The following is a 24,513-nucleotide window of genomic DNA, read 5'->3' as shown; positions in this document are numbered from 1 at the left end:
GGGTGAAGACTTCCAGCAAACTAGAGGCTGAAGTGTTCCTGTGAAATTCAAGTCTCGTGTAGGCTCAAGTACTATGAATTATCTAGTTTACACAGAGCTTCCTCAACTTCCTTCATCTTTAACTGAAATGCAGAGCAGAGTTTCTTCAAACATTTACAGAGTTAGGACAGAGGAGTCGGTGTTATTTGGACTCGTATGGCTGTAATTAATGATAAAGCTCCTCCGCCCTGACCCCTTTTTCAGATGTAATAAAACTACTACCAACATGTTTACCAGTGAACTATAAAAGCCAGATTAACCCGTTTCCCGTGTTTATGCTAAACTACAATAAACTGCTTCAGACTGGCGTCTTGTAAGGTAAGGTCTGGAAGTTCCTTAAAGTCCTGGAGTCAAGAGTCGTACAACCATAGTGTGATAAAAATAAAAGTTTTAAATGCATCAATAAAAAACACCAGGTTCAGTAAACTGGATGTTTTACCAAATCAGGTGCATTACAATATCGCAGTTAACAAAAGGATAAAACTCCTTGAGGAAAATCTACAAATGGCATTATGGACAGATCCACCACATTTGAACAACTCACGTCTGGGTACAGACATCTAACAAAGTGTACCATACACGTTGACCCAGTGTAGACATCAAAACGCTGCCATTTAAAAAAAAAATAATAATAAAAAAAAAAAAAAATAGACACTTCATAGAATGAGAGAATTAGTAACAAAGACTTGGATACTTAACGGCAGGTCAACATATATTAACAGTAAATGAACTAGTCAGATTTATTAAGTTACACATACTGTCCCGCCTTAGCAGCTCTACTCTGCAGCGTCCATATCCTTTTAGTTAATTTTTAGTTACCGGACAGAAAGGGAACGATACGACATGGGCTATAAAACTGTTAGAAAAGCCGATCCCCTTCTAAAGACGGGAAAGACATACCCTGCCATCACCAGCTCATAACTACCAAGGATATCATTGCCTTGTCATGTTGTAAGTTGACCAGCCAACTTTAAACCATTAAAAATAGGGGTTAAATCATCTCAGTGGGAGAGAAAAATAAAAATACAGTACTAGGTTTAAAGAAAAGTCAAGAGGGCAGTTGGGAGTCAGTCCATGAGTGGAGGATTTAGTAATCCGCAGGTTCGTCTCCCTCCTCGGCCAGCAAACAGGTGCGGATCAGGGCCTCGGTCACAGCGTACGGGTCGCAGTTGGCTGAAGGACGGCGGTCTTCAAAGTACCCCTTCTTCTCCTGGCCCACGTTACGAGGAATGCGGATGCTGGCGCCGCGGTTGGCCACGCCGGCGGAGAACTCGTTGATGTTTGAGGTTTCGTGGTGGCCGGTGAGGCGGCGGGCATTGTCGAGCCCCCCTTTGGGGTCGTAGGCACGAATGTGGTAGCTGTGCCTCTTCCCAAGCTTCTCGATGGAGTCCTCGATGGCCCTGAAAGCATAAATGGCGACATCAGAAACCCACGCACTACATGAGCCAGCAATATCCGGTAAAGTTTTCCCACACTCACTTCAATCCGCCGTCTTCCCTCATCTCTTTTGTGCTGAAGTTTGTGTGGCAGCCAGCACCGTTCCAGTTACCAGGGATTGGCTTGGGGTCAAATGAGGCCACGACGCCAAAATCTTCACAGACACGGTGCAGGATGAAGCGCGCCACCCACAGATGATCACCCATGTTGATTCCTTCGCAAGGTCCAACTTGGAACTCCCACTAAATAAAGGAAAAAAATATATAATTTAACTTGGTTTATCCTTTTAAACAACTCATTTAAAGTCTAAACGTGTGTTTTGGTTCCATCATTACCTGAGCAGGCATCACTTCTGCGTTTGTGCCACAAATCTGGACTCCAGCATACAGACAAGCCCTGTAATGGGCCTCGACTATATCTCTACCATAGGCTTTGTCAGCTCCCACGCCACAGTAGTATGGACCTGCAAATATGAAAACAGTTAAACCCACACCAACTCATGCCTCCATGCAGGAAGAACAGAATAACATAAACTGTAAACAGCTGCTCACCCTGTGGTCCAGGGAAACCGTTGGATGGCCAGCCGAATGGGTGTCCGTCTGTGCCCAGGATGGTGTACTCCTGCTCCATGCCGAACCAAGGATGCTGCTCGTCCACCATCTCCATCACCTTCTTACATGTGAGCCGAAGGTTGGTCTCTGCAGAGAGAAACTTTCAGATTAGAGGACCGCGCAGACGAGCGCAATTAACCAGGCAATACATAAATATTTCCCATGTTCTTTGATCCACATCACGTCAGTTGCCCACAAATAATTAAGATGGACACAAAAGCTGCAAGATAACCCTGTTATAGTAATTTCAGTTTTTGCGATTTGTCTAATGGATTCTTTACAGCTCCATCCATCGCCTTGAATGATGCAAATACGCGCGTTTTCCTTATGGGCTCACCCCTGCTTGTGCAACTATGCACTGTTTTCGAAGAGTGATTGCAACATGAGATCAAATCATTCACCTGAATAGCTTACTAGATCACATTATTGCCCCCGCCAATTCAAGAGTAGCTCCTACCACTATCTATATTCAAAGGTCGAGTTATAGTGTTGCAATTAACCTCAATATAAACGTGAGCCGCTGTGTTTACCTGCAGGTTTGCGGTTGTACTTGAGGACTTCACACAGGACCAGCTTGTTGGGGTCTTTGCGGAAGGGATCCCGGAACATGGCCGCAGGAATCAGATACATGTCGCTGTTGGAGCCCTCCGCCTGATAAGTACTGGACCCATCGAAGTTCCACTCGGGGAGATCTGCAAAGAGGGGGAGGAGGGGGATGAGTGCCACAATAGTCTGAGGGATACCCTCACCACAACTGCTAGATTCATGAGGAGGCGGCGGCTTACCTTCAATGCTTTTGGGCTCATTATCCAGCGTCCTGGTTTTGCATCGGAGCCCCTCTCCTGTGCCATCAATCCAAATATACATGGCCTGGACCTTGTCCCCCTGAGGGAGTTCCATATACTGCTGCTTGACAGCTTTACTCAAGCTGCTGCTGGCTGACACGGCCATCTTATCTGCTACTATAACACACCTGAGGACGGGGAGAGAAGAGAAGGTGTGAGGTCTCGATGCGCTCTGGATCACATGTTGCTGAGCAGCTTTTTTTGGGGAGGGGGCGCGCGTAAAAAACAAAAACAGCACCATTGTTATGGTGAAGGCGAGAGAAGGCGTGGAAAAAAAGCGCTGTTAAAGAAAGCGCATTTCCAGCTCCTTCTCCTTTCTCCGCATCGGAAACAAATAAGGGGAGACTTTCCAACATCTGTGCTGACCGGTAAGACTTAATTTAGGGATGCACAGGGACCGCAGAGGTCTCACGGAAACCCACAATACAAAGGAAACAAACACAGCTCCAGTTAAACGCCTCTCCACTCCAGTTTGACTACATGAAGCAACATTACATCATCCGACTCCATCACTTAGTAGTAGCTACAACTTAATGCTGCATTTGAACTCAAGAACATCGGAAATTAAACCATCTCAACGGGATAAAACGACGAGAAAAAGCTCATAAACAGCTCGTATTACGAGTTATTAATCTAAAGTGAGCAACAATAAAAAAGTAATCGTATAGAAGTTAAAACACGGCAAAGCAAGAAAAAAAATATATTACCTGGAGAAACAAGAAAATTGAAATAAAAACTAAAGGACTGACAGGTCCAGTGTCTTGTTGTGTGATGCTTCGCTAGTGCCTCTCTCATTCTCTGGTACCGATCCTCCGCGGATCCCATCCCATTTATAACACCAGGACAGGGAGTCGCGTCTGTGATTGGTCGAGATAACGCCAAGGTGATCGAGGGCGCATGCGCGCTAATCATTGGCTGCTGCCGAACGCGGAAGCGCACCGCCCATCGTCGTGAGCTGAACCGCGTGTTACTATGCGTGACCCTCCGCTCTCTTTGTGCGTGTGCATGTGCATCCTCATCCCCCAACACAAAGACTTTAATCTGAGGCCGAGGCGAGACTAAACAGAGAGAAAGAAAGACGGAAAGACGGAACCCGAAACTGAAGCCACTCACTTGTCTAACAACGTGCTCCCAAATGTCGCTGGTGGACTCGACCGTGTGGGACAAAATGTACAAGGCTTCCCCCCAAAAACCTCTTCACAAAAGCAGCAGGTAGTTGTAAGCCCAAGACGCCACCGTGTGTCGGGAAAACCTCAGTGCCAGTGTGTACTGGTTCCAATGGGAGATTATGTAACTCCCCGTACCAAGAAAAGTCTTGTGGCAGCGTGATAAAATGTACTCACTGGCCAGTTCATTAGGTACACTAGTCAAAATGAATGCATCCAAACCCTGCGTTACATCTTAATGAGGGGTATGGTATTCGTCGTCGTGATTTGTAGTGCTATTGTGTTATGTTGCACCTAAACATGTTCCTATTATTTTGGCCACCTCGTTTTAGTCAGTAGTGTTAAGCTGAATAACAGAAAGACTTGTTACTGAACATTTTAAAACATCATTATTATTTTAAAAAGCTAAGATTTAGTGCGGGGCTGATAAATTGTAATGTATTGATTTTCACTACTGTACCTATGAAGTGGCGAGTGAGTGTGGCTTATATGTAAAATATTTGTGAAGGTTCTCGCTCATCCAGGTCATGGAATATCAATCCGAGAGGCTTTTTCAGTTCTTTTTCAGGAGTGGTGGAGGCGGGGAGCTGAGAATAGGAACATCTGACTGTCGTTAAAGTGGAGCCTGTTTGTCCCTGTCTTCTTTCTTGATGGCGCTCCAACAACCCATCAGAGGCTCAGAAGTGTGAATGAGGATGAAAGGTCTTGGGGACAGAAGTGAGGACTGTATTATAAACTGATGGCAGATTATATCTCAGTCCACCTCCTCTATTCTGAGAATGTTTTTCCAAGTTGAAATGGTTGGCTTCGAACAATCTGTCTTCTCTGGCTAAAATGTGGACTATGTTGCCTTGTCAATGGTGTGTCCTTTGTCCTTCAGGTGTAGGACGAATTGTTTCCTTGTGAGCTGACGCTCCTGTGTTGGGACATGCGTTTGTGGATGGGTTGTTTTGTTCCTCCAGTGTACAAGTCTGTTCATTCATTCAGTTTTTGCCTGGATGTTTTGTCCTTGGGGTGAACACGTTCCCGCCTCAGTGTGTTACCGGGTTTGAAATGTGCAGCAATGTGGTGTTTCCTGAAAATTCTCCCGAGCTTCTCCGATAGCCCCGGCCGCGTAGGGGATGACAACGTTCCCCCTCTTGTTGTTCCCCTCCTCTCTGTCCTTTCTGGCCCATCTTGTTTTGAGCTTTTTGACAAAGGCCCAGTTGGGGATGTATCGCATGTCCTGAGTGTTTGTTTGATGTGGTTTTGCTCCTTCTCCAACTGCCCACCAGTCTTTCCCGTGTTCCTCAGATGCTCAGTGGATGTTGTTACATAGCTGATGTTGTTTGATTCAAAAAGTCCCTGGACTCTAAAATATTCAGCATAGCCTCACACCAGAGAACATGCAAAGTTTGTGCTTGATAAATTCTTGCTTAATAGGAGGCCAAGGAGACACCTCTGCTCAGCCTCCTGAAGGAATATTTCCTCAGAGCATGCAGACAAAACCTTGGGCCTTGTTCTTTTAGAGACCTGCCCACCCTGTTAGCATTAAGCCTTCTCTGAACTTACAAGATTGTGCTGCAGTGGGACACGAATAAACAGATCTGCTGTTGTGGTTGCTGAGCACACGATGAGGAGATGGTGTACATCCGAAGTGTACACCAGCAGCAGACCGGCGGAGGAAAACACAGACATTTGCCACCTCAAAGCATCAGATGATTGAATTGGTGATGAGAAGATAGATGGCAGCAAGTCCACAGAATGCACAAAACTGTGTCATCTGTTCCCCATCGCTGCCAATCCCTTCTTCATTCTTTTCTACCCGGACCGCACTTTGTCCTGGTAGATAATAAAAGAAAGTCCCCTTGAGAACTTCCTGAGGACCTGGACCTGAAATAACCACCGCACCATCTGAGGCCGAGTTGCAGTGTATCCTCGTGTCATTGCAAGAGGCAGAAATGCACCGCATCCATTTTTGACACCGCATACACGCATCTCGTCAGCCTGCAGCCCCCTGGCAATCTTGTGTCCTGGTTTTCAGAGTGTTTACATTCGCTATATCATCAGTCTCTTTCCATGTAGAAATGTTCTCGTAAATTGTCTCAGCTAACGAAGACAAATGTTTCCTCACATAACTGCAAATTAAACCTGCCCCAGTGATCAACAGAAATCATGCATCAGCTCAGAGTAATCCTCTGCAATATTGTTTTTAAGGCAGTTTTGGAGTTTAGTCGGTGTATGGCGCCACCTGGTGGACCTGGGCTGCCCTGCATCACCTGTCGAGAGGAGGAGGGTTCCCCCGTCTGCGCTAGAGAAATACATGCAAGTATATTTCACTGGTTTCCTTTGGAGTCAAACGAGTTGTTAACAGCTGTTCATAATCAATATAGGTCAGGTGAGACAATAAGGAGGAAACCCATACGGTGATAATGGTGAGAACATGTTTCCAATATTGATAGGTTTCTCCATATTACAAATATAAGTTTATAAATGATATATCACCTCTAAAATCGCGGTAAAACGGTTCAAGATAGAGATGTTGGTGATTTAAGCATAGTAAGCATAGTAGCATAAGCACAGTAAGCCATCTCCATGACAACAGAGATAACTTCAGCTACAGATGAAGGCTGTGAAATTAAGGTGAAAGCTCAGAAAGATGCTGACAAGTTCACACTATCCTACTAAAATCCAAATAATATTTATTATTAATCACTGTAAAAAGTATTACAGTAGATCCTCCTGGTAATATTCTAAATGTACTGTTTTAGGTCCGAGTGACGGCCCTTTAGAGCGGGATCCCGTCATTGCTGTGAAGCTCAATGGGAGCTCATGTTGGGCGAATCTCTGTACTCAGACAAAACATGTTGAGTTTGCACAGATTACTCATTGTCACATTTGCCCGAGAGCACGCCGCAAGCTGCTTCGCCAGTCTGTTGCAAGCTCTCTGTGAACGGAGGCCTCGTTTTTAGAGAAGACAACTCCCTTAGCCAAAGACACATCCGAGTCCTCGTCTCAGAGCGCATTTCTCCTCGGCAGTTGTGTTAAGTGTGTGAGAAGGCGCAAGGTCGGCCTTCGTCTGTTTGTTAGAGGTATTTACTTATTTTTTAAGGAGTAGGGAAGAAGTATTGGAAACTAAGAGGCTAAGAGTGATACAAAAACAATGGGTTAGAGAATGAGCATTTGTTGATGTTGTGTCAGACCAACATAGCTTTACAGTTGCATCACCAGTGGGCAAGACTAAAACCTTCACTGTAGCTGCGTCACAACACAAAACAGACCCACAGTAGAATCAATTATGTAGTATGAAGTTAGCCGAACATAAAAAAGAAATGAATTGAATCATAAAACTGCAGCGCTAATACGATTTGTCAAGAAGCAGACGTCGCAGAAACCGTCCTGAATCCCCAGACTTCTTACAGCAAAGCTATATATTGTGCACTGCATGGATAAATATATGAAATAAAAAGATCCTCGTAAGCTTTTATTTAAGCATTTCCCGTGCCTAATTTAAATGAATTTGCTTAAAGTCCCCGTAAAAGTACTTCAGATGTTGTCATGTCCATGTCCATGACTCATCCTGCACTAGGGGTCGTTTACTAAATTTGCATCCAATGAAACTCTTAGCAAACTTTTATGTCCCTCCTTCCGCCTGAGTCTCTCCTTCACAAGCTTTTCCTGACCACACACAGGAGCGATGCCGGCCTTGTTTCTAGAAAAAACATGTATATGGGTCTGCACTAGCCGTTCCACGAGGACTTAAATTGTAGGATAATTGTGTTTCTTTTAATGCTAGAGCTGAGATTTATCACTACAGTTAATTCTATGCTGTAGACGTTTGAAGCTGAACGTGTCAGAGCCGAGAAACTTCTCGCACAGACGTATCCTAACTCATGCCAAAACTGATAAAGCATTTCCCAGTTTCATCAACACCAGAAACAAACAAACAAACAAAAAACCTCCTCTGTAGTCGGGTGTCATTTTTTAAACGTCACGTGTTAATCTTTGACGTAAAGACCTGATGAAAGAGAATAAGATTCCGCTTGATGAATTGGCTTAATTAATGGTAATTAAGCCGAATTATTGATAATGTAATCATCAGATCACATCCTGAATGTGGGTTTAACAAGCCTCTCTGTCAGAATGATATAATTATTAGTCCAGTGGCGAGGGCCGGCCCTCACACCAGGAAGATGTTCGTTTATTGCTATTATTTTCATTTATGTAATTCTGCACAATCAAAATTATTATCTGACAGAAACTTGAAATCCCTACAATTATCCATCACAGTGAACATCCGCTCTGACTCGTTTTCTCTCCGTCGAGGTTAAGTTGTGATGGCAGGGAGATGCGGTTGAGAGCTGGAATCATTTCTTGGAAGTGTTTATTGCAAACTCAGACGCACAATATTCTAATACGCAGCCACAGAATCAGCAGTTAAATTCTTTATGAAATCAGGGGTTTTAAGCGCTAAAAACGTGCAAATCTGTAGTTAAAATGTTTGAAAGAGGTAGTTAGCTGACTGCTTTTAGCTGTTGTAGCAGTGTAATGAGCTCAAGTTGTTATCTGCTGTGTGTGGCTTGAAGAGAGGTTTCTCAGTCAACTTCACAAAGCTGCATATTTTGAGACTTGTATAATTCACTATAGTATTGATCTACACCAATCAGCCGTATCATTATAACCACTGACAGGAGAAGTTAATAACATCAACCATCTTGTGACAAAACCTTTGAACCTGGTGTTCATGTGGATGTTACTTAGACATGTAGCACCCACCTAGAGCAGACCAGACCAGGCACCACCACCTCATACGACACCTTCAGAAGGTCCGTGTCCATTCTCTGATGGCACAAGGGGGACCTGCACAATATTGTAATCTGATGAAAGAAAGAATGGTATTTGGTTTCATAACACTTTAAAAGCAGCTTCATATTTACTGACTCCGTTGTGCATATTGGGAAATAGCAGAGTAATGTGATAAAGTGGAAACTAAAACTGATATTTATTTGTTTAGGGAGTGACTTTGATGCTCCAGCAGGGGGCAGCAGCTACCTGTCTAAAACTTGACTTCACGGGTTTTATATTGAATTTAAAACGACTTTTTCTCCCTTAACCTGCAGATATCACTTGACTGGTCACAATATACATTCGGCAATGAAACATTAAAGTAACGTAATACAACACAGAATCGGACTGATTGTAATTCTGTGAATTTAGAGGCAGCGTTCACAATCTATGAATAAATGACCACATGTCATATCTTGAGTGATAAAATGTAGTGTTTGTTTAAATATAACGTCAGGTCTGCAAAGAAAAGGCTGAGTTCACGGGGTGGGTGCAGTGGTTTCTAGTTTGAACGAGGATATCAAAATCAATGGAAGTCTGTGGAAGACTGTGGGAAGTTGTAATTTCCCAGAAAAGTGTTTGGGGTGAAGTGCACCACAAACTTTCTCCCCGGACTTTTTCACCTTCTTGTTTGCAGCCCTGTCACTCAGCGCGGCCGTTGATGAATAACCCGCCGCACTCCTTACACCTTCACCCCACTCAACCTTTTAACAATTAGGCCCTAACCCCTGCGCTCCCCCGGCCATCGTACATCATCTTGTCCTCCACAAACCACAGGACAACACTCCACCTTAAAAATTAATAAGGCTGACAACATACTTGTCGCTATTTCAATGCCCAGCATGTCCTCTGTGACTCATCAGTTCAGCTGTAAATCAGGCCAGGAGTAGCCTCGAGGGATTGTGTTCTTCTAAAGCTCCTTCAAAGCGGTTTATACAGAGCATCAATAACCAAACACTTTGCAATAACGCTTATTGGCACGGCAGCATGAAAAACTATCGATTCCTCAAATGAATATCAGCAGGAGCAGGAGCAGGAGCAGGGGCGGCTGATGGGATTGTTGCCTTTGCCAGATTTTTGTCTGTATTCCGTCTCCGGTATCTGCGAGGACGAAGGCAGAACAGCATGAAGCATCATGGGTTATATTTAATCCAGCCTCGCTGTTCTTTGGGATAATAACTTTTTTGCTCCATTCCAGGACTTGTCTGTCATCTTGACATGGCAATATCTCCCAACTCCACTGTTTCATAGTCAGTTTCATTTATTTCCAAATACCATTTCACACCCTGCTGGCTTTAACTAGGTATTATACAGCGTGAGGGGAGTGTGCCGCAGATTGAATCGTGACAGAGACAACAACGTTTCTGGTGAAAAATAAGTGAATATTGTAAGTGGCAGACTATATAAAATGATTTTTTTTTAGCTCTATTTTTATGCCATTTTGTCATCTTGGTCTCTTGAAACTATATTGGATGTTTGCCGCTTTATTTGTTGTGAAATATTTTAAATTCTCACAGCTCAGCGAATCGTAATATAAATTTTGTTGTAGTCTGTAGCTTTATTTATTCCATTTATGATGTTCACATCATTTTTTTTTTACATGTCCACTTGGCTTGACTCTTAATTTAAAAATTAATATATATATATATATATATATATACACACAGTATTTTAAGAAAACAAATGTATTGATTGATTGATTTATTATGGACTCGAGTCCATTATACAAAATAAAAAAAGATTGATTTTTTTTGTTAATTATTATAATTCTTTTTTGATAGCAGATTGTGTATCCTCAATATATATACACAAGTCGTTTATTATTTCTATATGCTTCCCTTTATATCCACCTTATTATTCCTCTAAAAAAAAAAAGTAATCTCAATAGCATGACAATACACAGCAATGTGTTACTTCGTTGTGTTCACTTTTATTTAGGTTGTTGTGCATTATGAAAGTTGCAGAAGTGGCTGAACATTTTAGGAAATTACCTGTCTCAAATGAGAATTTATATGAAGCTGCAACCAGGAGCTTAACTAAGCGTAAAGTCAACACACAAGCCTGAAAAAAAAAAAAGTTCACATCTTATATATTTAGTTTGAATGGAAATGTCTGGGTCTTTATGGATTTTGTTGCCTTTAAGCAGAGCAAGCCAAGCTAATTACCTGCTGTGGCTCATGTTTAGAAAACAGACAAAGGAGAACATATGTTTAGAGCATTTAACTATTTAATTAGTGCATTAATTACAGAAACCAGTGTAAAAATGTATAACAATATAAGATGAGACAATCCTTTAATTCAAATTAGTGCTTTATTCCACTGAAAGTGCCTCTCACAATATGTTAATTGTCACCCAAAGCAAAATTTTAGCTCGTTAAACTTGTAATATTAGTGTCAGCTAAAAATGTCAAGCGTCCTGCAACGCGAGGTAATGTAAATAAACTATGTGGGTCAACAAGCGCTACGGGAAATTATTATGAAGTTTCCCACTTTGTTCTTGTCAAACATGAAGCAGCTACACTCTGAAATATTGCGGGATCAAATTCATAAGATGTCGTTTGTTCTGCTGCACAGATAAACAGACCAGCGCGCCGAAACCAGCGTGAACTCCAGTGTCTTTCACAGATGTTATTGCATAATTTACCTGCAGTCTCTGTTGCACTGCAACGAAATCAAGTGACAGTTTTTTTTTTGGTTTGTTTTGCCGTTCATTTATTCTTTTCCGGTAATCACCCCGCTAACGCCCACGGGGGCCTCCATCTGGAGCGCTCACCCACGGATGTGTGCTTTGATGCCAGTAGGTGGTCCTGCCCGTGACTTGGTGGGTGAGCGTGGAACAGTCCCCGCTGCCGCCGCCACTGACATATCAGAGCTGTTTATTAAGAGGATGACAACTCTATCAAGCCCCATAAGCGGGCCCTCGTGCACAGGAGTTCTTTTGTTACTTTCGGGGAGGGTGTCATCAATCTTGCTGCCATGCTACTCTCTTGAGCTGTTGATGGCAAACACGATTCCTCCCTTTCTGCCTGGCCTCTCCCGCCTCGCAGCCTGGAATCAGGCGTGGTGAGGGGGATCGGGGAGATAGGAGGACTTTCCCCGAGAGTGCCTTTTCTTGACAGGCGACAGAGCGGACCGTTTGGACACCGCGGGTGGATATATGGGGCCGTGTAATGAAAAGACGTTGACAGGACCTGCTTGCTCTGTAATGAAGGTCCTCTGGAGCTGTGAATGGATACAAACATCTTTCACGCTTTTGTCTCACTGCCTTTCCCACAGAATCCATCTCATCCATTTTAACCAAAACAGAACGTGTAAGAGAAGCATCCCAGACAACCGCTCGCAGTGTCTAACATTTACATGCTAAGACGTGGTGTGAATTTTTAATGAAACAGCAGCTAAGTTGATTTACACCTACAATTTGTGGCTAAATCCCCTCTGCATTAGCCCGAGAAGGTGCAGCCGAGTTTTCACCCCTCTTTCCTCTTTCTGTCAGAGCCACTCAAGACTCAGTGCAGCTCACAGAGATGGACTATGATGTATGTACTCCACTTTAGCATTGGCTGAGGTCACAGACTCCATAAATGTCTTAGACAAGTCTGATATTTTAATCTCTTTTTAGTGAGGGGATGTTGGGCCTTTGCCCAATCAATACACAGGGCAATAGCCTTGCCAAGATATCTCATGGTAACTTTTCATTGTTCTGTCTGCGAGCTGAAATGTCAGGCGGAATTGCACCGCTCAAACTGAAGCTGAAATACAACTGTCTGTAGTCAAAAAACATAATTTTTTTTACGACCCAAAAAAAGCTTCTGACAGTAATGAACGGATGAGGGAACAGGCTGAGGAAAACTCTCGTCTGAGGAAGAGGGGGCACGCTGACACCGCAAATGTCCTTTTTCTTTTACTCTCAAATCAAGTCCAGGCTATTTAATTCATCTCTCAACAATAGTCCAAAATGATGGGGGGTGGGGGGTGGGGGGGTGGAAGGGGGGGGGCAGCCTTTGTAGGCGCACGCAGCCAAAAATATCAAGACGCTCTCTCACATTAACATTGCTAATTTGTTTGCCAACGGTTTCCAAGGCGCCGAATAATTGGCTGTGAGATATTGTTTGTTCAGGTGTTCCGCGTAATTGAATTCTGTATTGAAAATACGGCGGATGAATGTTGGAGGAATACTGAAAAGGATCATGTACTTTGTGATACATTTTCCCTGAAATGGAGCGATTGCTGTAGATTAATTCTCATCCCAATAGCGACTGGCGATGATTGCGCCACATTAGTTATCTGGCAAATGTATAAAGCACACACGTTTTGAATTTTAAAACAACCCGTGTTCACCCGTTTTCAATTAATGTCCCCGTTGTTGAAGCCCTTTTTTGTGGACCCTCTTGGAGATGATATGGTTTCCTTTGCACATGATGACCTTTTGAAACTCGCAGATTGATTTCATGCATCTATTATTCCGCCAAAACGCTGCTTTTGTCAGCGCTCGGCTCTGAGCCGTGTGCTGATAAGCCTGTTAATGTGTGTTGCGGCGCAGCCGGGGCCATATGCACATGTGGAAGTGATATAGCGTCCAGCTGGACGCATGTGTTGACAGAGCCGGGTGATGTATTTGATCATAGTTAGTCGCGAGGAGGGTCTTGGTTGAGTTTGATTCAGCTGCCCGATGCTGACCTAACGCCTCGACTCAATCAGTCACCTTGTCCTCCCCTTGACTCCTCACCCCGTGATCCTCTTTTCCCACCCAGAGGACGCAAGAAAAACAACCCAAGTGCCTGAGACCCTCCCTTCCCTTCCCTCAAACCCCCGTCTGGACAGAAATAAATTAGAGATGAAATCAATGCCTGCCTTCTAACTCACTAATACCAAAGATTTCGAAGCTCGACTGAATCATTTTTGAATGAAGCCAATGCTAAAAACAGTTGAAGTCAAGCTACGTGTGGTACGTAGGGAAATAAAGTGATGAAAATTAAATGCAACTGGAAATCCAAGAGTCATTTGCTTTCAAGCAAACACAAACATATAAGGTTGCAGAAATATAGACCCTCTACCTGTAGACTTCCTGAACTGAAGGGGAACACCATCAGAGTCAGTTTACAGGTCTCGCTAAGTGCTACTGCACATGTGAGAAAAAAAAGTTGTATAAACTCTCCTGTGGCTGAAGGGGATCTGATAAATATCCTCAAGTGAAAATGAAAAACGTCTGGGGAAGAAATTAGCCGTAGCTGTGCCGAACCTCTGCAGCATGTTCCTCACCTCTCCTTGAGAAGAGCAGCTCGAAGCTACGTAGCGCGGCGGAACGATCCCTGACAAAAACGCAGGTGATTTTGCGTCGTGGGTAGTTTAAATGCGAGGTTTCCACTCTGGAAAAGCGTGCGTTGAGTAAACAAGAAGAAATTTTTGATGCAACGCGTTGTTAAGTGCTGTTAAATAAAACGTATTCCTTCGTACTATCTGATTTTATAGTCTGTGGCTCTTTTAATGCTTCTGTTTATGTAGCCAGTTTGTGTGTTTGTGTGTGTGTGTGTGTGTGTCTGAATCCCCCAGTCCAATAATCAGTGACAGAGATGTTATAAGAGTGTGACAGAGTTCTATTTGCCATAACTGACATCTTCATCCCATCACTTTCCTTGTTTTTTCTTTCTTTCTTTTTCCTTTTTTTTTTTCTTAGCAAAATACAATACAATACAAAAACAAGCGCTGGCATCTGTGGTGTTTCCAGGCGGATACACCGCAGTGGACTGGGAATTCAGAGGATTCAGACAAGGCCACAGCAGCTCAGGCAGGTGGAGAGAAACGAGAGCTGTGCCCACAACAAGCAGCACAGGAAGAAAGGGGAGGAAAAGACACAGAGACACAGAGAGGGGGGGAAAAAAACGAGCTGCTTCTCAGGGTCTTATTCTTGAAGCGTTTAGCAGGCGCGCTGTCAGATCCAGAGGTTAGGGGAGATGATTGTATCGACAGTTTTTATTCGGTGGTCGTGAGCGAGAAGGAGTCGGAAAGCAGAGCGGCGAAAGTTTGTGACGCAGAAACGTGCCATAAATCACCATGTACAGTTTGCTCCGAATGAAAACTGAAAGCAGTTCCTTGAATATGTGGCCGGTTTCAACAATACCCCATCAATCCGGGTTGTATTTGCTTCCCCTGTCCAATTTAATTTGGCCCGAGCCGTTTTGAAATGAATCATCATCTAAAAGGAAAACCACAACTCTTTCCATTTGTAAATACTATATAATGACAATTTATGGACGTCGTGATTGCCATCTTAACACTTGGGGTTAGAGCGCTTGGCATTCCAGCAAGAAAATATAATCATTTATGTGCGTAAGATTTGACATAATCTACACCCGGCCGCACTGTTAACAGGCTTTGATTTAGTTTACTCTTGTTTGTGGGAATGTCAAATTTTGTAACCCAGTAAAATTATATCTTCAGTACTCAAATCAGCATCCCCTAAACGAGCTGACAGGAGCATGTAAACTCTCCTTTGTGCGTTTGGATGTATACAGACGTTTTCATACCACAGGTTTGAATTTGTCCGTCTGCGCTCCACTCATTTGCGCTTTCACAATTTGTGCACACAATTAGAAACACCGTTTGGCGTACAGTGAACTGCGTCTGTGGTTTGTGGAGCCATTGGCAGCGTGAGACATCAATCAAACTGCAATAAACAGAAACTGCTCTTAAACTGATAGCGCGGCGTGAGCATGTGTGGCCAGATTTGTTTTGTTTTTTTTACTTCCCTCAAGTCAACTTTTTTATGAACTGCTTTACGCTTCCTGACAGGGCATTTGTGTAGATTTTTGCAGTCTGATTTAAGAACTTTATTAGTCTTAAGAAAATAGTAACTTTCTCATTCCACATCGGGGAAACACAGCTTATACTCCATTATCAGAGAATGAATGTCGTATTCTGATGACGGTGGACGAGTGCATAGGTACACAGTACTGCATGCTACTTTTGGCAGATATCGTATATACGTTTATTTCATTTATTCAGCACCTTAAATGCAAAGAGCATCTGCACCAAAGTGCTTCACAGACAACACATCATATAAAACATGTAGAATGCAGATCAGCATCAATTTATCAAAGAAATAAAAAGTTATCAAAAACCCAGGGGGATCAGATGAAAATAAAAATAGATCAAATGCTATTAAAAGCCAAAGAATAAAAATGGGTCTTCTTAAAAGCTTTAAAAAAAACAAGCATTTAATCCTTCAATTTATCTGACAAACTTCAAAATAATGTAGTGAGATATAAATATTGGAAGACTTAGGCTTAGATAGACTTGACTGATCCACAGGGGAATTTGCTTGGTCACAGTATCTCACTTGCACATACAAAAAAAATAATAATAATAGTATTGAAAACTGCTAAATAACAATAAGTAACAATAACTAATAATGATATAAACACATGAATAAATACAGTAGTATAAGCAAAAAAAAAAAAAAAATAAATAGAAATGGTTGCTTCACGTATTTCTACTTCTGACTAGTGAATTTGTATTGTCCAGGTATTAAAAGACAACAGATTTGCAGTATTTTTGCAAATAATTTCTAAGGCGTTTGGATTCCCTGAACATCACAGGTCTGTTCTGGATGTTTTTTTGTTTTTTTTTGTTTTGTTTTTACTTTCTTTTGATTTCCCTCCTGCTGCTCCTGAAAAAGCACAGCACAGCCTGCGACTCTGCTTTTTATTGCACTAAATCAAGATTGCAGAATATATGCGGCTGACTTGCTGTTAATGCTCTCCCTCAGACTGCCGCTGAATGGATGCTTTAAGCGCCGCCGTGTTTGTCACACATAGCAGAAAGAGTGTTGCGTTTCTCAGGGCACTTTGCAGAGGCTTTTCAATTGGCAGTGGCCCATGATGCCTGACCCCTCCCTTTCTTTGTCACCGCTGGCGCTGTACTCTGTTTTCCCCCATCTCCGTGGCAACCGGCGCTGCATGCCATTGTGTTGATGTTTGTCCACAGCGAAGGTGTCGCCTGTGTGTTTAATGGACCTCCCAGTCCGCTTCAGTGTCCGCCTCAGAGTCCCCCTGCGCAGCTGAGCGGCCGGGCCCTGCCACTGTTTGTCCCTGGGTGTCAGTGAGTAGAGGCAGGGTGGAGATGAGATAGGGCTGATAATGGCTGCTTTGTTCTTTTGCTAGATGTGTTGAAGCTGTGCTCCTGTGGACCAGGAGACGCCTGGTCAAACAGAGACACACAAAAGGCTCTGGAAACGGCTGGCCGTGGCCCATTCTCCACAGTCTGCCATGCTGCCAACATACACCACCTTCTGCAGCCACACTGAATTACTACCCTCACAACCTTTCACACATATAAAAGCACTCATTCACTCAGTGGGAACACTGACATTTGCCTTTTGTTGGATACAAAGGATTTTTTTAATACCAAGTTTTTTTTAGGTGATTACTCAGAGGTCACATACACCATTAGAACCAGCATGGGGGCTCTCTTTTGAGGAACATTCAATTTATTCACTCATAAAAGCCACACAGGCATTACTTGGTTCAGCCGAGATTAAGTCAAGATTGATGCTTTTCTGCAGCTTTTGATGTGTAAGTGGTGCATTTTGCCTTAAAGATATTATTTCCCTTGATTGATTGACAAAGCGGGCCTGATATCCTCACTACTGCTCGGAGACTGAGGAGAAATTGCTCTCCACTATTACGGTTTTAACATTTACAGAAAAGGACACACGGCTGCACAGAGAATAGTCGTTTCGTTTCTGTGCAGATGATAATGGTAAACATTTGGAATGCCAAGAAACGCTCTCGAACGCGCCACATATTCTCATCTAGCGGCTGGTGTTTTAACCTCTTTAGCATAGCCCCTCGAGGAAATGGGGGATATGATTAGGAATTCGTTAGCGGGCTTCTATTTTTATGCTGATGACACACTTTCTTCTCCCGGGCTCTCGGAGTTGCTGGCTCTTGACTTTCTCGCTGTCTTTTCTGAACTAGATCAGCTGTTTACCGCCGCGCAGGAACGTGACGTGAAGTTCGCCGACCGAAGCAGGCTGCGCGCGGCGGGGACGGGTGTCAGTCGGAGAGAAGGCCGCTAAACTTCTCACACAACCCCGACAGCAACATTCACGAGACGCATTCCTCGCGAACAAAAGGTTCCGCGGCTCAAAAGGTGATTCTGTTCTCTGAGGGAGCTGCTTCGTTCACGTTCTACCAGTCGGCGCTCCGGTGGTGCCACATGCCTCAAACTATTGACTGCGAGATACAAAAAAAAAAAAAAAAAGACACGCAGCACCAGTAAAGGATGCCATACAGTTTTGTTGAAATTCAGCGTTTTTTGTTCGTCCCATCATGTTTGGAGCAGATTACAGTGTGTCCACACATCCTTGCTCCCCAGGGTGCCTCCTCTGCGGTTCAGGTATTGTGGCCAGGCGGGCGGGCTGGTGGCCCAGGGCCCTGGGTGCTTCGGAGAAGAGAGGACAGTGGCTGCATTTGTTTCCTATTGAAAAGGATTACAGGTCCTGACGGCCATGATTAATCACCCAGAGGCAGACATCTGAATACGACCAGGGAAAGGTTCAACTTTTTAATTCATCCCACACACAATCTATTCAAACCAGCTGTTGGCGCTCCTTTCCCTCATCTCCCTGCTCTTTCTTCTCAGTGACCATTGCCTTTCCACTGTCTTTCTCTCCCCATTTATGGCTCACATAATTATCTGGGGGGACGCAGTTGTTGTAATTGTGGAGGGGAAGTGGGGTGGGGGGGGTGCTTGGACAACGCCGTGTGCTCTGTTTTCATTGGAGATGGGTTTCTTTCTTCTTTGTGGGAGAATAGTTAATTGACTTTGTTAATACATTTGGGGATCAGTGATTTCTCAACAACAAATGACCTTTATGGAGCTCAGCTTCACATTGTTTATTGTGGGTGTGTGGGTGTCTAAGCAAGTGTGAGCCCGTGTGTGCTGCATCAGTGCACGCATGTGCGCGTGAGCCTGTGTGTGTGTGTGTGTGTGTGTGTGTGTGTGTGTGTGTGTGTGTGTGTTTTGATCCATTGTGACCTTTTCCAGTGTCAGGTGTGTTTGTGCGCAGGCAGAGAAATATTTCCCTCAAAGCTTCTTTTCCCAAACACTTCAAATTCATAAACATTTCTGTGCCGCCACTATGCTGACAGACAGCTGAAATCCTGTGTTTTGAATAAATTTCACATCTCACCATGTTCATATCCACTCATATGAGCAGGCCTTCTCATTAAGACTCAGCAGGTTATATGATGGTATTGCTGGAATCCCTGGAGCAAAATGAACAGGGACAGCTACACTGCTTAATGCAAGGTAGCCTAGCAACAGATAGTGGGATGGCGGTGGAAACATACCCTCATATTTATGTTTACATGAGAGAATGATTTGTCTGTCAGGCTGATGGATCCTAATGTTCTCCTCTCCCCGGGGCTTTTCTTGTGCCGCACGCAGGCCTGACACTTACCCTGAAGGACAGGCACCACCTTCCCCAACACGCATGAATACTTAATACTGTTAGACTGCATTTATGCAAAGAATGGAAATGGCACTAGACTAGAGGAGAGGAGGGGATGGGGGGGGGGGGTTAAAATGCATCAAAACATGACACAGTATGCATCACGAACATGGTGAGGCGGCATGGAGAATGACGGCAGACATAAGGAAAGACAGAGCAGAAGGTTGTTTCTTTTTTTTTTTGCAGTGTGTTCCTTGCAACAGTGTGCGAGTAATGTAATTGAAGTTCAGTAGGAACTAGGTTTTATTGTGCATGCCGACTGTTGACAACTGTGACAATATAAAGTCACTTCCAGTAAGTACAGTACACGAGGTATACGACTTGATAGAGTCTGTCTTTACTGTATGTCCAGCTCCTCCAGGGACAGACTACATCAACTCAATTAGCCTGGCACAGCCGGAGTATCAGCACCATAGATTAGATTTCACTCTGCCTTGTTTACCAGAGAGCGGCCGGAGAATAATATCTATACAATTTGTGCTTTCAGAAAAATGATGATGGTATCATAGCGGGGAGTCCCACATATGAGCTTCTCCTGTGTTGTGGCATGGTATAACTGGCAGGGAGAGATATAAAAGAGCCTTTTGTCAGTAGATAGGCATATCCCTGTTCATCCTGGGAACTAGTTTCCATAGTTACATCAATGTTGTTGGAGTGAAAAGATCAGGTATTCCAGCGAGTGATCTTTTACATGAGCTTTGCTCCTCTGCTATTGATTTTCATCCCACGTTGATAAAAAAAAAGAAAAAAAAAAGAAAAGAAAGCAGCCCACTGCACACCGTCTCCGAGACATTGTGGAAGTAATGAAAGGGCGAAATGTGTCGGAAATGTACTGGACGAGAAGAGAAAAGAAAATGAAAGGCTCTCAAAAAAGCATTGAGAGATTTTGAGATGTCATGTCCAGCTCCTCTTGGGGGAGGAGGACTAGGGGGGGAGGAGGAGGAGGAGGAGGAGGGTCAGGTAATGCTGTCAGAGCCACAAACCACAAAACATCAGAGGGGCTGAGACGGAAAACTAATCGCCGTGTCTGACGGTCGATGATCGCCGTGTTGTTAGCCACATGCCTATGTGTTCATGTGAAATCTCCTCAACAGCGTGCTGTAATGCTAATGGCTCTGAAAAGGGAGTTAATCACTGCTGCGCGGTTAGCCACATGCTTGCCTTTTGCAGCATGGCTGGTGTGTTCCAGGGGTTAGCAAAACACTGGCGTAACACATGATCGCTCTTTATGAGGCTGGGGCCTGGTAGAGAGAGAGGGTGCCCACAGACGATGCTAAAAAGACGGTAATGACAGCCATTCACCGCAATCCAATTATGCAAAAGGGAGTCTAAACAATTCCATCATCCCCTAAATTAGATTGTCCTAACGAGATAAAGGCACCAATTAATCCTGAATTAATTTCTACAGCTCATTTTCCCCAGAAAACACTCTAATATGCAAATGCCAGTGAGAGGCAGAGAAGCATCCTTCTGCAGGGCTTAACAACACCGCTGCTTGTTGGCTTTTCTGTCTGAGTGAACTTATGAACTCGCACGCAAATTGTGGGGGATAAAACGGAGGTATATAATACACATCATGCCTCAGGTGTTGCACTAAAGAGAAACCGCGAAAGGGTGAAGGTGAATTTAACGTTATGAAGTGCAATGAACGGCATTGTTTTATTGACACGAGGCAGCCTGGTTCAATAAACTACTTATAGCGCTGATACTAGTGTAATGGAAAGCAAATTGAAGCCAAAACGAAAGTCAATACGTCTAAATTGACGCCTCGGTTTTGTTGATTGAGGAAAGATTCACATATCTTTGAATTTCTTATGCTCTGTTGAACAGCACGTGGCAATCGTGGATGGCTTATAAGATGACGGACACCGGGACGCTAGAATGTAAAGGTTCTTCCTTAAGGTGGCATTTGCTGCCATCAAATTAATTTGTGGTTACAACAGTTGAAATGAACAAAGCTTGGCAGTCAATCCATTTACCTGAGCTGTAAATGGTGAAAACACAGAACTAGGCTAACAAACAAGGCTAAGAGCAAAAAACAAAAGCAAACAAACAAATTACTTAATGTAGAAACTACAAATGAATAATTTTCCAGAGACACAGCATAAAATTCATAAGAAAACACTAAACGACTAAAATACAATTTATTAACTCGCCAACTTGTGGACCTTTCCCAAAATCTTCACTTAAGAGTTTGTGAACGCCGCCAGGATACCGCTCATATGGACCTTTCTGTCAAACATACAGTACGTTTACATGCACATGAAAAAAACGAATTATTACCTTAATCGGACTATAACAGGAGAACTTAAATGCATGTAAACACGTTACTCTGATTAAAATCGGGGTTCTCATTATCCGATTGAGACACCCAGATAATGCGATTAGAATTAAATTATTTTCTCCAGCATGTATACGGTAACCCTAGTTTTCCAATCGGATAATGCGTGTGCGCATGCTCCACAACCACTGCACTGACATGTGACCCTGGAACAAAAACATCCAAGAAAGCCGGTCGCAGAAGAAGAAGATGCTAAAAGGAGCTGCTAAAAGAACCGTCTGTGGGATAGCATGCAACTTATCTGCACCAGAAGTAACGCGAACGTTACGTACAAGATTAAAAAATGTACTATATTCTCTATGGTTGTTGTTTCAAGTGCCGGTTTGCCGCATGAACAACTCTTTTTTATTATACAACATAATAACGTGGTATTGACCCGCTGAAAAGACACGTATCGCCACCTAGAGTAGAGGAGGAGGACATGTTCCCATCAGTTATTTGATTTTCTGTAGTCAAAAAGTCAAATTTTGAGCATAGCTCGATTAAGCTGTGCATGCAAACACCCTGATAGTGAATGCAGTTCTGTTCTTTGTGGAGTTCTTTGTGGTCTGAGCGCATCAAACCTGCTCACTATTTACTCCACCCACAAAGAAACACATGATCTGAAAGTTACCGTAGCAGAAGGTCGAATGCTGCACTCCGATACTAAAACTCATGAACAGGTACAAACAAGTGGTTTGCACACTAAAGCCTGTAAATATTGACTCACTTTGAAGACGAAGGCGTTAAAATTTTCTTCATCATAATCATTTTCACAAGCTTAATTGACTTGCAGCCAGCTGTCTCTAGTCGTCACAGCTGAGTGATCTGGCACATTTTCTCAATAGCGTCTGACACGCAGGAATGTATACTTGTAACGAGGTGTTGGTTTTTACTCCGAACCCTATCAGAGTTGCACCAGCTGGTCAAGGCCCGATAAACCAGAAAGACCAAGCCCATCTGGGGGGTGGGCTCAGCTACACTGAGCTACAGCCCTGTCTGTTGCCCGTCAGCTCAACAGTTGATGTCAATTCTTTACCTTCGCACACAACAACCTCTTTGTGCAAAAGAGAACAATGCGCTGTACTCACCAATAGATGTGTTACGCTTTTCCCTCGGAAAGATTCCTTGGTCGTTTTATTTGGAGAAATCAATCTTGCAAAAATAAAAAAAGTTTTACAGAGCACAACTGAGCCCAAGTCAGTCTCCCCCTCGCAGGTAGAAAAGTCTTAAAGCCAATGAGCAATATACCTTCTAATTAAGACCAAACTATCTGTCACTTCCAGCTGTTAGAGATCAGCTGGTGAGCCAGCTGTGTTTGTTTTGTTGATCTTCTTGTCCTTAACACGTCAAATGCGTCAGGAGCGATACTTCTCAGAAAAGCAGAAAGAGGAAGAGCAGCTTGTCACAACTTTCCACCGGATGTCGCGGTTTAGTGCAGCAGTTCATTTTCATGCAGCAGCTTACAGGGTGGGTTATTGACAAGGCTTTCACAATATGATACGTATCACTATACTGAGGTCACAAAATGATACATCGCTGCAATATTATGATATTGCAATATTCTGCATAGTTTGCTGAGAAATTGAGCTTAAAAATGAGTCAGAAAACAATATTAATGCAAATGATCCATTTCCAGTTTATTAAATTTGTACAGAAAAGTCGTTCATGATCGGCCCCGAAACATGACTTTTTCTTTAGAAATATTATAGATATTAAGACATTCAAAATCGATATTGTATATATATTATATATATTGCCATATGGATATTTTTCCCACCCCAGTTCAGCTGTAGTTCAGCTGTTTATGAAAGCCTGCATCAATCAAGCAGAAAATAACAACATATTTGTACTTATTCTGTATTATCATGGCCCATTTCATGACGATATTCATGGAAATAGCTGCTCGGAGTTAATTTAAACCTGCAGCATTTATTGTTATTATTTATGTTTTCGAGTAACCTGTCATCCTAAACAACATTAAATTTCAGAAAAGCTTTTTAACATTTCTTGCAGCAACGTCTTTATGAACCCCGGTTTGGCCCTTGAAGTGCCGTATTTTATCGATCGGCGGTGAGCTACCACCACCTGTGCACCCCCCAGCGATGACAGAAACAACCAGGCTGTCAGTTGCCAGGCAATATTCACAACCACTGGCCCACATCAGCTAATTACCAGCAGAAATCACGTATTGACAGATGGGCCCATGCATATTGATCGGCCAGCGCTGCCACGTTCTAAATCACCAGACGCTAATGAATCATTTCCCATTTGGGAAGGAGAAGGGAAAAAAAAGCATCAGTCTTCTCCCCTGACATCATACCTGTACCGCACATAATGTGAGTGCACACACATCATAGGAAACTCTCGCAAGACTGAAACGGCCCGTACACAGAGCTCCAAGCTCTCAGCGTGCCCCATCTCTCAGTCTGTCTCTCTCTCGCCGTCGTCCTCACCTCGGCCATCCCTCTCTGTGCTGCGTGGTAGTTATTTTTCATAGCGGCGAGCTGGTGGAGGCAGTAAATACCCCTCTCCTCAGATTGCGGACCCAGAGTGACCCTGCAACCTCTGTGTCTCTGATGCCTCTCCCAAGGTCTCTCATTCCAAGGTCCCTGTGATGCAGCGCTCTGGTTGCAGCGTAGACCCTGTAATTCACCGGCCTGCTAGATCGCCTGCCAGCAGCTATTGATTTTTGTTTCCCCAATCTCCTGGAGAGAGGGAAAGAAAAGATTAAAAACACTTTGTCAGTTTGGTAGGG

The 24,513-nt window shown here is 43.5% G+C and overlaps 1 protein-coding gene across 2 annotated transcripts; it reads right to left on the bottom strand.

The window, feature by feature from the left end:
* Positions 1 to 410: 410 nt before the first annotated feature.
* Positions 411 to 22,995, bottom strand: glula (glutamate-ammonia ligase (glutamine synthase) a). Of its 2 annotated transcripts, none has more exons than XM_047588714.1 (7): positions 22,847 to 22,995; positions 2,873 to 3,060; positions 2,618 to 2,779; positions 2,028 to 2,174; positions 1,812 to 1,939; positions 1,519 to 1,718; positions 411 to 1,439 (listed from the first exon to the last, which is right to left on the bottom strand). In XM_047588714.1, the coding sequence occupies exons 2-7, from the start codon at positions 3,036 to 3,038 to the stop codon at positions 1,127 to 1,129; spliced, it is 1,116 nt and encodes a 371-aa protein (XP_047444670.1). In that variant the 5' UTR covers positions 3,039 to 3,060; positions 22,847 to 22,995; the 3' UTR covers positions 411 to 1,126. The 2 variants fall into 2 exon arrangements, with proteins under 2 accessions (XP_047444670.1, XP_047444669.1); XM_047588713.1 differs by lacking the exon at positions 22,847 to 22,995 and adding an exon at positions 3,640 to 3,781.
* Between the last annotated feature and the right edge of the window lie 1,518 nt (positions 22,996 to 24,513).

The sequence above is a fragment of the Mugil cephalus genome, chromosome 7 (assembly GCF_022458985.1).
Source record: "Mugil cephalus isolate CIBA_MC_2020 chromosome 7, CIBA_Mcephalus_1.1, whole genome shotgun sequence".
In the NCBI taxonomy this organism is placed as follows: Eukaryota; Metazoa; Chordata; class Actinopteri; order Mugiliformes; family Mugilidae; genus Mugil; species Mugil cephalus.
Note: the sequence above shows the minus strand (reverse complement) of the source record. Positions and strands in the feature narration are given on the sequence as shown.

What these genes read in the sequence shown, in the direction of transcription:
- glula (XM_047588714.1), bottom strand. Translation starts at nt 3,038, where the DNA reads ATGGCCGTGTCAGCCAGCAGCAGCTTGAGTAAAGCTGTCAAGCAGCAG. An exon ending in TGAGCCCAAAAGCATTGAAG is followed by an intron (nt 2,780 to 2,872) that starts GTAAGCCGCCGC and finishes CCCTCTTTGCAG; the next exon opens with ATCTCCCCGAGTGGAACTTC. An exon ending in CAGAAGTGATGCCTGCTCAG is followed by an intron (nt 1,719 to 1,811) that starts GTAATGATGGAA and finishes TCCTTTATTTAG; the next exon opens with TGGGAGTTCCAAGTTGGACC.